At 45.3% G+C, this 13,328-nt stretch overlaps 1 protein-coding gene across 1 annotated transcript in view; it reads left to right on the forward strand.

Annotated features, from left to right (window-relative positions):
* Positions 1-13,070, forward strand: part of usp31 (ubiquitin specific peptidase 31) — an 81,463-nt gene extending 68,393 nt beyond the window's left edge. Inside the window, exons 12-16 of the mRNA XM_068003043.1 lie at positions 399-518; positions 835-1,060; positions 1,620-1,778; positions 4,215-4,370; positions 5,555-13,070. Of these exons, the coding sequence (XP_067859144.1) occupies positions 399-518; positions 835-1,060; positions 1,620-1,778; positions 4,215-4,370; positions 5,555-7,062 (2,169 nt within the window). The 3' untranslated portion in view covers positions 7,063-13,070. The remainder of the gene's footprint in view (positions 1-398; positions 519-834; positions 1,061-1,619; positions 1,779-4,214; positions 4,371-5,554) is intronic.
* The last annotated feature ends 258 nt before the right edge of the window (positions 13,071-13,328 follow it).

Here is a 13,328-nt window from a genome sequence, read left to right on the forward strand (position 1 = left end):
TGTGCCAGCACCCGAGAGCCGAGTCGAGGCTAATACTTCAGTGCTGTTCTGAGAGTACTGCATTCCCGTAAGTCCCGACCTTCAGATGAGACATCAAGCAGAGGTCCTGCCTGCCTTTCAAGTGAACACTGAACCTGTAAATGGGAAGGTGGTGGGCTTGGAAGAATGAGATCAAATGAGCTGAAGGGCTTTCTTTAACCGAAGCAACCTTGAAGTGCTGTGGTCTATAATAAAATCCTACTTTGATTTTAAAATGGATGGAATTGATGATTTATGATTGAATGGTAGAACAGGCTCAACGGGCTGAATGGCCTCCTCCTATCCTATTTTTAGATTCTCAAGTTTTTTTGGTGTTGCAATGCCTTTACTGACTTTCTGTTGTTGTTGTGTTTTGAAAGCTGGCACCAGATGATGCCTGGCGCTGCCCACATTGTAAGCAGCTCCAGCAGGGGAGCATCAAGCTCAGTTTGTGGACACTCCCCGATGTTCTCATCATCCACCTGAAACGCTTTAAACAGGTGAGTGGTTTAAAGGGGGTGTGGGGGGAGAGAGCACAGCCCCTGCTTCTCATTTCATCCAAACTGTCAGAGGGAGAGGGACATCAGGCAGCCCTTTCTAGAATGGGGCATCTGATGCGTGGTTTAAGGTCTTTGTTTTAGTGATGTTTTGGTCAGTATGTTTGGGTGCCATATACGCAGTGTTATGAATTGGAGTAAATCTAGCACTTGCTGTATATTAGTGGGTGCTGTATACAACATTCTGAATAAATCTGGCATTTGCTGTGTAATGCGTATCTTGGTTTTAAACAAACATTTTCCCTGTCTCCTCTAACAGGAAGGGGATAAAAGGACCAAGCTTCAGAACCTGGTGAAATTCCCCCTCACAGGCCTGGACATGACTCCTCACGTAGTGAAACGCAGCCAAAGCAGCTGGAGCCTGCCTTCTCACTGGTCGCCATGGAGACGGCCGTACGGGCTCGGCAGGGATCCCGAAGACTACCTCTACGATCTGTACGCGGTGTGCAATCACCACGGCACCATGCAAGGAGGGCATTACACGGGTAAGAACCCTCGTGGCAAGCCAGCGCTACACCTTGCTCAGTGTTGCTCATTCTTGGTGCCCGCCATCCCAGCCAGTGTCTTGCTTTTGAGTGTGTGTGCCTGTTGCAGCGGACCAGAAGCTGACCGGGGTTGACGCAGGTCTGCCTCTGATGTGTCTCCCTTCTCTTCTCTACACACACACACACAGGTGGTGCACAGATTTCAGTAATGCCACAGGTTTCCCACAGGACGAGGAGGGCAAAAGAAAACTTATAAGACCTAAGGGTTCCCTAAGTCTTTTTGGGGGGAGTCTTTGCCTTGCCCTGTGCAGACTGGGATAGCCCAGTCCACTAATCAGATTCCTGTGCCACCTTTTTAAGGAGAGCATGCTTCCTCATCTGGATGTGGAAGAGAATCCGGGCATCCAGCTGTTGCCCTACAACTGAATGGGCAATCAGCCTTCACTGTGCCAATGTGCTGACCACTATTGAACTAGTGTTCCTTTATTTTGACTCACTCACCTCACTCACTCAGTTGTTGAGGGTGACTGACCAACGCCTCTCCCTTCCTATTGCATAGCTTACTGCAAGAACTCTGTGGATGGGCTGTGGTACTGTTTCGATGACAGTGACGTGCAGCAGCTCTTGGATGAAGACGTCTGCAAGCAGACCGCGTACATCCTGTTCTATCAACGGCGAAGTACTATCCCTTCATGGTCAGCAAACAGCTCCTTAGCAGGTAATGTGTTGAATATCTCTCTGCAATTGACCTCAGCACCCTTGGGATAAGGAGGGGAGAATCAGCCAAGGTTCCTGCTCCTGTGCTATTCAGTGACTGTTGCTGGATTGTGTGTGTGTGTGTGGACACTTGGTGAAGATAGGATTGCACTTGGCTGTGATGCACTCTACAGTTGAATAGCATGCCATGTCCATCCATAAAAGAATTGGTGATGTACTGGAGAGTTGCTAGCATTGATGGAACTCTATCTACCCAGCAAGTTATCACATTCAGGGATGGAATTCCTTTTTTAAAAGTAGAGTTATTATTTGAGATATCAAGTCTCAGGGTGAACGTGCAAATATTTTGCAGCCAGTTTAACCTATCTTGCTCCATATGCATCCAAATGGTGGTTGTTCTGCTCTTCCTAGAGTAGTGTAAAATTGTGGATTGATGAAAGATTATCGTCTAATCCTGGTTTAAATATTGTATGGCAAAATGGGGGATTTCTGTTACATTTTATGACTTGAAATAAAGTAAATGTGATGTAAAAACCGGCCTCTGTAGTTCTTAAAGGCAGCTTGTTATTTCTCTGGGCATTGAGTCATGCATGTAATTGACCAGACCCACCATCATATTCAATTCAAAACCTTATGTCCAAAACAGATTCCATTTGTTGGTGTGAATGAGTTCAGTAATTAAGTCAGAGGCGGCTAGAGTAATTTGTTTCAAATGTTAATGTATGCAGCTTTGCAGACTAGGGGAATAGAGCAATTTAATCTTTGCTGAAACAATAAGGGAGATGTTTGTGAGGAAGACAATAATGTCTCAATGCTAGCACTGTGTCTAACTATGTGTGGGTCCTGTTGACTTTACAGATTGCTGGATCTTCGTAGAGCAGGCTGTGATGTGGAAGTTTCCCATGGCAATAAATCATAACTTTGGCTGCCCAACTTCAATGCTATCTAAAGATTGTTCATTCACATCATGCGCAACTTGGCATTGTAAGGGTTTACGATGGGCTCTTTATCCAAAGGGCCTTTGGCTTCACAAGCTGTGAAAGAAATATATTTTTAAAGGCTATTGTAAACCCTTGTGGACTATTTCAATCGTTATTTTGGTATCTTGCAGTATCTTACTGCTTCTGTGTATTACACTTAATAAATCTCCTTGTTAGTTTTAGCCTGAATGCATTGGTCTGATATTTACTGCCTTACAGAGAAGCCTGAAATGGCAGATCTAAGGGTGCAGGTTTTGGTTTGAAGGAGCCTGTGTGCTTATGGAGACTACCTTCTTTGCTGTGAATACGAAAGTGTTGAGAAAACCTGAACTGTAACAAACAAATGCAAAAACAAATAGGGATATGAGAGCTGGTAGAAGATTTCAGAGCTGAGGTGACTCATACAGAAGTGACGGCATCAATTCCCGGGGTATCAATGGGACTGAGTGTTATCTGAAACTTTTTAAAAACATTATTTTTAAAAGGCAGTTTGTTAATCATGCCTAAATGCCATTGCCGGATCTACTTGGCCTTGCCACCAGTTAGAGGCAGGGAGATAAAAGTTTTCACCACCTCTGACAGCAAGAGTGTCGGATCATTAATGCTGTTGAGTTGCCCTGGGCAATCCGGCAGCAATAAGGGATAATTATCATCACTACTGTTAAATAAAGTTTACTGCCAATACACCATCAAGTTGGTTCTTGGTAACGTTTGATTTTTATCCCCAGTTCAGGAGATGGGTTGTAGCCAAGCCACCTGCAGATGGTTTGTGGTACGGTGAGCAGCAAACAAAGCAGAGTGGGCCCTTGGAAATATACATCGAAGTTACAACACTGAAATAGGCCATTTGGCCCAACCAGTCTGTGTTGGCATTTACCCTCCACATGAGCAGATATTCCCAATCACGTTTACCGACCCCCCTGTTCCCATATCCCTTCAACCAATTTTCCTTCATTTCCCCTCTCCAATCTAATCTGGAATGTTGACAGTTTCTGCCTCAACCACTAACCCTGGAAGTGAATTCCACCGCCTCACAACACTCTGTGTGAAGACGTTTCTCCTGCTCTCTGTTCTAAATCTTACCTTTTAATTTTGTATCTATGACCCCTCGTACCAGACCCCTCACCTACTGGAAACAGTCTACTTTTATCCACCCTGTCCCATCATTTTATAATTTTAAACACTTCTACAATCTGAGTTGTTCTAATATAGAAAAAAAAGCCCAAATATTTCAAGTCTATATTTGTATTTCCTGATACCAGGCAGCATCCCAGTGAATTTACAATGGGAAGGGGGAGGAATCTTTTATTTACAGTATAACTTGTCAATTATGTGTAATGGGAATCAGCTGACTGTTTTTGAGATGTCTAATTTTGAGCGCTGTCGGAGGTGTATGTGTGTTTGTCTATATGAAAACATGTTTTGCTCCATTCCAGACGTATATTGATGTTTTTCAGGGTCTACGAGCTCGTCTCTCTGTGAACACTGGGTAAATCGCCTTGCTGGCAGCAAGCAGCCCAGCATTGCGTCAGCTGCATCATCTCGGCGGACATCCCTCGTCTCGCTATCTGAATCCGTGGAATTTACACAGGACCGCAGTGATCAGGATGATGGTACAGTCGATGCGTAGTCCTCTCTCTCCTCCACCCCCGCCCCCACATTTGCATAATCTTTTACTTTTAACTTCCCCACCTGCCCCCAAATTTAAGTACCCAGAAAGAAGAACAACTCTTTTAATAATTCCCTGAGGGTGTGAAGGAGTGGTGAAGTTGAAATGATGTGATCGTTGAGGCACACTGACCTCACTATTTTGCACTCCATCAGTTATATTGTCGTCGATATTCACTACTTAAATGAGTTAAGATCGATGTTAATTGTGTCTCATTAGCTTCAGCTTGTGACAATGGATCACGGGTAGCCACAATGTTCCCATTCCTTTTTTTAAAAAAACACCTACAAAAAAAAAAGCTGTTTTAAGAAAACCAGTTTAAGCTGCTCTGTAAGGTCTGCACTTGACTCTGTCACTATAATGTCATGAATGTGCAAACATTGTTTAATTCCCATGGTATTTTCGTATGAGAGAGATGCGGGACATGTAACGGAACTGTGAAATATTGTTCACTATTGAGAAATTCCTAAGATTGAAATTGAAAAAAAGACTTGTATTAATACAGCGCCTTTCACCACCTTGGGATGTCTCAAAGAGCTTTAAAGCCAATGAAGTACTTTTGAAGTGTAGTCACTGTTGGAAATATGGCAGTGTAATAAATGACCAGATAATCTGTGTTAGTGATGTTGCTTGAAGGATAAATATTGGCCAGGACGCCGGGGAGAATTCCCCTGCTCTTCGGAATAGTGGCCGTGGGATCTGTTACATCCACCTGAGGGGGCGGACGGGGCCTGGGTTTAATGTCTCATCTGAACGATGGCGCCTCCGACAGTGCAGCACTCCCTCAGTACTGCACTGGGAGTGTCAGCATAGATTATGAGCTCAAGTCTCTGGAGTGGAGCTTGAACCCATGACCTTCTGACTCAGAGGCGAGAATGCTGCCCAGTGAGACGCGGCTGACGATGTGCTGATTGCTTGTCACAGACTGCGTTTTTATGGTAAAAGTTTTAAAAGCACTGCTGGTTATAATTCCAAGGCTCGGTGTGACGCTGCTTTATGATGTTTATACCATCGGTGCAGTTACTGTGACATCATAAAGAAGTTTCACTCTGGTCTGTGACATGATTGCTGCTCATAATTTTTAATCAGTTTGAAGGTCAGAACTAATTAAATATTCTTGTTGTTAAGGTGGGTTTTCTACTCGGCCCTTTGTGAGGAGTGTCCAGCGCCAGAGTCTGTCATCCAGATCCTCGTTTGCTAGTCCCTTGGTGCTCAATGAGAACGGAGTTAAATTTCAGAGGTCGCTATCCAGCAAGCTACACATGCGGTCCAGTTCTCCGTCACCATTCTCCTTCGAGTCTCCAGCTCACAGCCCATCTCCAACTGCAGACATACTGGGGCACAAGAGCCCCAGCCTGGGCACTTCCCCTCTGCAAGGCCAGGCAGGAGCCTATGCCGGACAATCTGGCAGGGCACCCCTCGCAGTGATGGAAGGAATGGTTAAAGAGGATGAAATGAGAGTCACAGGAAAAGCAACTGGGCAGAGTAGGTCCACTTTGCCCCATGATAAAAAGCTGGACCAGTGCGGAAATGGCACAGGAGACCTGGACAAGAGGAGTCCTTTGGTAGATTGTCTAGATAGCAGAAAAAGCACGCCTGGCCTGGGCAGCCCTCGGTCTCCGAGTATCAGTGGTGCTTCTTCGAGCGAAGACCAAAGACAAAGGAAGAGCCTTGTAAAGGCGGTACAGAGTGCAGAGAGCCTGCAGAAGAAGACCTCTGGTTCCAGAGTGCTTCACAAGCAGGCCAAAGGGTCTTCGGCCAAAGGTCAGTTAACTCTGTCCTCGTCGCTCAAGAACCCCCAGAAGGTTTCCATTGCGCGGGATAAGACTGAAGCAAAAGCGGGGGCCCGCCGTGTTTCATCAAGCTCCGCCCTTCGAAAGGAGACGGCCAAAAGTCAGGAACCGGTATCCTCGTCTGTGTCTCAGCAGAAATCGAAGCTGCTCACACCTTCCCCGCAGTCCCCTTCACTTTCACCTGCAGGGAAAAAGGTGCCGGGAAGGTCCAAGACTTGTGAGGAAGGCTGCAAACGCAGCCCCTCGCCTGAAAAACGCAGGCTGATGTCTTCTTCCAAAGCCAGCAGCACTGGCAGGTTATCGCACACTAAGTCGAGTAACAGATTCGAGAACAAGAGGCTGAGAAACTCGAGTAGCAGCTCCTCCGTGACTGAAGCAAAGTCTTCGGACACCAGCTCGAGGACTGATTTGAGAAGGGACAGCAACAAGTCGGAAGACAAAGGACTGTCGTTCTTTCGATCAGCGCTGAGGCAGAAGGAGAGCCGTAGGTCAGCCGACTTGGGGAAGAGCAACATTCTTTCCAAGAAGTCGGCAGAGGGACCTTCCAAAACGGCAAACAAAAAAGCGTCATCTGACGGGCCGACCAAGGAGGGCCGGCGCTCGCTGGCCGAAACCCCAGTGTCTGCCTCGGCCGGCAAAACTGCTGCGCGAGGGAAGCAGTTGAGTAAAGACTCTACTCCTACCAAGCGGCCCCTGATCCCCGCTGCCAAATCCAAGTCTGCACAGCCGGAAGTGGGGTCTCAGTCTCCAACGAACAGGAAGAAACCCACAGAAAAAACATTTAAATCAAGAAAGATTGTCACTAGCGGCATGCAGTCCTCTGCGCGCCATAACAAAAAGTAAACGTGAAAAAAAAACACAAAAAGAGAAACGCTCCCCACAATGCTCGTCTGGTTTTGTTTCTGTGACTTTTTTCTTTCTCCCTCCCTCCCTCCCTCTCTATTACACCGGCTTTCTGTTGGTGGAAGTTTTTTAATTTTTATTTTGTGGCTAATGTGCCTACATCGGTTAGGAAGAATATTGATTTAAGCGCCTTTCGTTGTGCCATCAAACCAAATAACGGCCCTGTGGGATGGACATTTGGTGTGCAGGGATCATGGAGCTGGTTCATCATTGTCTTTTTTTTCAGAGGCTGCCCTTACCTGGTGGGTTTTAACACAGCACTTTGTATCGACCTAGAGAACTTTTTTTTTGTTGCAGAATAACACTATGTACTGTTCAATGAATGATTTGATTTTTAAAATTTTTTATAAATGTTCTTTTTAAGACTAATACGACTACAGCGTGCTTTGAGGAAGCGATCAAGTTAAGTACTATATCATTTTCTCCAGGGGTGGGCTCAATAAGGATTTGTTTGCTTGACACCATGTTAGATCTTGCTGTCCACTCTCAGTACTGTATAATGGCAAGTCTCAGGTTAGCACACTGAGGAATGAATGGGTACAATGCCTATTTCGGTTTCAATGTGCCCACTTTCTGAAAGAGCCACGGTTCCCCATGTGGTAGCAGTTCTCCAGTGCAAAAAGGAAGGGTGGGAAAGATGGAGTGCAACAGAGGTCTCAATGCTTTTGCTATTTTTTGTTTACTTGGTGAGTGAATCCCAGATCAGCATATCGATATCTGTTGGTTATCAGCAGCTTGAGATATCTGCAGGTTATTGGGAGCAGGGATTTAAACTTTAGTTGTGGCTGCAGGCTCCGTGGGGCGAAGCTGTGGATCTCACACTGACCAAAGGCTTGAGTGCTCCTCACATCTGGTTCTAACACAACAACCAGTCCCAAACAAATCTCCTGTTTTTAGTCACCATTTCATTGGCCTGAGTGCCTGAAATGACCTGTTGGCACCTGGTTGCAAAAGTCTTAACTTCAATCAACCTTTCAGTGACCCGGAGAAACAATTCAGCTCAAATGTTCTTAGGTCAGAAATAAGTGGTCACTGACCCCTGTGTGCAAGTATTCGAGTCCAAACTCTGGGGTTTGCTCTCCTGGGCAGTGATGTCAGCACTTTGTGGGAAGGTATTTGTGGGGTCACCACAATTGAGTTATGGGGAACCCAGTCTCCCTATTGAAGGAAAGATGGGATGGATAAGATAAGTAGCAAAAATAATAGTTTCTATATGCATAATAAGCCAATTCTACCATTGCACAGCTGATCTGGGTCATTGATAGATGACATTCATTCAGCCTCTTACTGAGTATGGAAAAATGCTGCCGTTTGTCTTTTAATTAAGCTCTTGGTTCTATTTCGAGACATCCTCCATAAAAAGTTTTAAAGGTTCAGTTTCTGATTTTATAGAATGATAGAATCATACAGCACAGAAGGAGGCCATTTGGCCCATCATGCCCGTACCAGCTCTTTGAAATAGTTTTCCAATTAGTCACACTCCCCTGCACTTTTCCCCCATATCCCTGCAAGTTTTTCCTTTTCAAGTATATATGCAATTCCCTTTTGAAAGTTACTTTTGAATTTGCTTCCACCACCCTTTCAGGCAGTGCATTCCAGATATGTCCCATTAACTCTCCTGCCCAATCACATTTCTGGGTAGTAAACATTGACAGAGTTGTTTTCAGTGTAATAATGTAAACTTGTGAATTGTAGGCTGCCAATGACCTGTCCTATTTACGGTGTTTGCCGATGACCTGTGTACATCCTGTACAATCTACCTTATCATGGATTCTACTCACCCATTGAATCTCCTACCACATCCCATGTACAATCTCCCCTATCATGAGAAGGGATTACAGCCCTGAAACTAAGTTTGGGACTCCTGCCCTGCTCTCCCCTGCCCAAAAGCAAATATTAAAGATCTCAGTTCAAATTGGTCATGGAAATGATTCCTTATATGATACCTGATTACACCTAGCCATGCTCCAATTCGCTTTTATTTGAGATGTGACAGACCTATTGAAACCCTCGAGAGGTTTAATGGTGTTGGGGGAATGGTATTTACATTCAAGCAATTGTGAAAACCAGGTCAGTGCTGCCCAGTCTGATGGATTTCACCGCTGTTGTCCGATGCATGGTGTGAAATAAAGCAACCTCACAAAGTTGTGTTGGAGACATGAGTTATGGGCGAAATTGGCCTTTTAAAATTTTCATGAGCCTTTTATCAGCTTTTTCTGAAGCAGGATGAGAACTGGATGTGACATTGACAATCTCCTACCCAGAGGCCATTAAATGGGGAATGAATCACTGACTAATACAAGTTGCTTCCTGAGCTCGGATGTCACCACTAATTGGAGGTTTCTCTCTTAATTGGAGGTTTTTCTCTTTCTCTCATTCTCTCCCTCACTCTCTCACACTCTCTCGTTAGAGATGCCAAATGGATATGGACTCAGAAGCGCTCTTGTTAGCACACACAGGTCAGCATTAATTGTCCTGTCCCCCCAATCCAGAATTGAAATTCACAGCAAACAAGCTGTAATTATGCAAATTGTGGAACTCCAGAGATGGAAAAAGACTTGCATTGTATATAGCACCTTTTCATCCCAAAGCGCCTCACAGCCAATGAATTACTTTTGAAGTGTAGTCACTGTTATGTAGGTAAACGCGGCAGCCAATTTGCACACAGCAAGATCCCACAAACAGCGAGGTAAATGATTAGTTAACCAGTTTAGGTGGTGGTTGCAGGTTAAATCCTCAGTGTCATTAAGTATTGGCCCCACTGCCTGAAGCCTCGGGGTTTGGAGAGATGCTATGCTGGTTGTACCATTCGGGGAGCGCAGGGATGTCCATTTCATGCCAGTTTCTGTGCGGGTGGAACTCCACATCTTGTATTCGAGTTCAAGTGCAGCAATTAACCAATAGCTGCTGAGCCAGGATTGGAGTATGCATTAGGCACATGAGACAGGTGTTTGGCCTCAGTGCCCTTCTCTCTCTCTTTCCCAACCCCCCCCCCCCCACCAGCCGACCGAGTCTATTGGATTATGCAAACCCATTTGTATTCGCTGCAGCTGCAAAGGTTTGTTTTACAAGGTGGCATCTTGTCTGGAAAGCTTTAATGGCTCAGTCCCTGAATTGTTCCATTAACTCTTCGTCCGTTCCCAATTCCGTGTAGTGGGACATGGGCAGAGTTGTAAAAATGTTATTGCAACTACTCGAAGAAAACAGTTTCTCAATTATAAACTTCAACAGTTAGGACCAGCAAAGTAAAATCACGAATTAGCATTAAAATAAGTGCATGCACTTAACACAATGTATTACTATGCAAGTGCTCAGACATTGGTTGTACTGAGTCAGTTCAAACACCTTTGTAGTAAGTAGGTTTATTCCTCCTTAATGTTGCATTAAATGAAGTCGTACAGTCCTGACTCTTAGGACTGTGGGCTAGTCTGATTCATTGCTTTGTTTGCACAACATGATCCTCTTTCCTGGGTGTTATGTGTGATCAATGTGAGCGATTGTAGAGTAATTTATAATGAACAGAATTACGTTTAGTGATGGCAGCAAACAAGTAGATTTGAAACTGAAGTTTACTCCCTTTTATTATTTAAAACAAAACAGGATCTCGGTTAAAAGTTCTGCTCTGATATTTCTATCGGTTACTGGATTGTAAAAATGCTTTCCCTCCATATTTCATCTTCCTCATGATCTCAGAAGTGGAGAGTTATTTTTCTTTAAAGGACGCCAATCATGCCAATAAGAAATATAAAGATGGTGGGGGTGATAATTTGGTGATTTTATTTTTGTGGCAATTAGTCGGCACTACCTGAGCAGTTGTTACAGTGGGGAGCATATCCTGCCTCGCAAGAGCATTGTGTCTCCTGATCCGAGGGGCAGGGAGACCCCAGCCAAGGGCACCCCTTCCCCTCCTGAGTCCTGAGCAGAGAGTCCTGGGGTGAGGGGCCCCCACCCCCACAGAGTCCAGAGCTGAGGGGCCCCCCATGCCTTGAGCCGAGGGGCAGAGTCCCGAGCTAAGGCCCCTGTTCCGAGCTGAGGCGGCCCCCCCGAGTCCTGAGCCGAGAGTCCCGAGCTGAGGCCCTCACCCCGAGCTGAGGGGCCCCCCCCCACGAGTCCCGAGCCGAGAGTCCCGAGCTGAGGCCCTCACCCCGAGCTGAGGGGGCCCCCCCGCCCACCGAGTCCCGAGCTGAGGGGGCCCCCCCCTCCCCCCCCCCCCCCCCGAGTCCCGAGCCGAGGGGCAGAATCCTGTGATACAGGAAGGCTTTGTTTAACACACGTGTACAAAATGCTGACCAGCAGTAGTAGCGGGCCGCTGTCGGTCTGTTAATAGACCCTAAATAATATAACTGGAAGTACTTGCGTAGCAGATATTTTGCAGAGATGCCTGCAATGTAAGATTAATTCCCTCACGGAAGGAAGACTAACTTATGACGACCAAATTCAGAGTTGCTGGCTTGGTGGAAATATTGCCTAGAGTTGTGAAGTATTAACACTGGTGTTTATTTTTGGGGTGGGGGTGGCGTTTAAGGCTGTGGGTGGTACTGATTCCCGAATATCTCCAACTGTTTATACAGATGTTGAGCTGACAGTAGAAGTACATTAAATTCTTTTCAATATTGCCCAGCAGAAATTAAATGACTTCTTTTACAGAGAGAGGGAGTAAGCCTTTTGGGTTGTGTAAATAGAGCCATTAAATCGTGTACCTGAGTTACAGAGCGAGGGGTTACTGCATAAACCAAAGTTAGTGACTTTGAAATTAGATTTATGAAACCAACCTGAGCATACACCATTCTTTAACTGGAAGAAAAACCCCTTTGATTGGACTAGCTGCCTGTGACTGTAGTCTCCCTGGGTGTTGTATGGCCCTGCAGTAATTCCTGGACTCGGTGGCTTGTAATTGCAGGCCAGTGTGTTTGTACATAGCAGTGCTATAAATAAAAACACTGTACCCTTGATGCTTAGTTAGCAATGACCAGACTTTGTGAATGAACTCAATCAATAAGAAGTGGTGGTTTTAATCTTTATACCAGGAGTCGACCTGGAGAGCTTCATTGTTTGCGGTTTGCACCTTGTTTTTCCTTTTAATGTGGTATTCGGCTGACCGAGTTGGGCCCACTTAGCTTCCACTGCCATTTTATTTCATTGTACACTGGAATATAGAACTAAGAGAGGCCACGCAGTCCATTCCACCCGTGAAACACACCTGCAGACACTGGAAATCTGCAACCAAATCAGGTAATGCCGGAAACACTCAGGTGGGTCAGCATCTGTGAAAGGACAGACTGGTTAACCAATCGGGTGCAGACCCCTTTGTGGGAACTGCAGTTCTTGCGATGGGGCCACACCCGCAGCATTAAGGCCTCGATTCTCTGCACAGGCGCTGACTGAGACAATGAGTGTTTCCAGCATTCTCTCCGTTTGTCACATTCCACCCAGGCACTGCAGTGAGCCACACCAAAAGTTGGTATCTGGGTGGGGGAAGGGAGGAGAAATGAATGAGCATCTCATCCTGGCCACTGATTAGACTCTGCAAGGCCTCAGCAAGGGCTTCTATCCACAGATGACCCTGAGACGTCCCAGGTATACCACAACTTAAAAATAAATATTCCAATGAACTTGAAAAAGTAGAGCTGTGAACAATATTGGCCCAGTTCCCAGACCCCATGTGTAGTGTAACTTTCTCCTTGTAAATTAGATTACCCACTTGGTGTTGCTGAAACCATTCTTTTTAAGTTATTTTGGGCAGGTGCATGAAAATGTGTTGATGCCTTTCGATAATTTATTTGTATGTTTTATTAACGAGGTGTATGCACTTTTTAATATACAGAGTCTGTATTGTTTTCTATGTTTTAAAAGAATGTTTCTTTGAGAGCCGTTTGTATAAAGCTCATGTAAGTCAGAATAACTACATACGAGGAGCAAGAGTTATAAAAATAAAAGAGCAAATCCAACACTTGTCTCGTGCTGTTATTGTGTGACATTTAATCCCCCCCTCCTTTCTCCCATCACCTCCTGAAGGAGGTGACTTGCTACTGTACAATTCCACAGATGGTCACCTTTCAGGACCTTAACCCAAGTGGATTTAAGATGATTGACAAAAAAAACCACGGGGGAGATGAGAATTTTTTTTATGCACGAGTTGTTATGATCTGGAATGCGCTGCCTGAAAGGGCGGTGGAAGCAGATTCAATAGTGACTTTCAAAAGGGA

Source organism: Heptranchias perlo, chromosome 22 (assembly GCF_035084215.1).
Source record: "Heptranchias perlo isolate sHepPer1 chromosome 22, sHepPer1.hap1, whole genome shotgun sequence".
In the NCBI taxonomy this organism is placed as follows: domain Eukaryota; kingdom Metazoa; phylum Chordata; class Chondrichthyes; order Hexanchiformes; family Hexanchidae; genus Heptranchias; species Heptranchias perlo.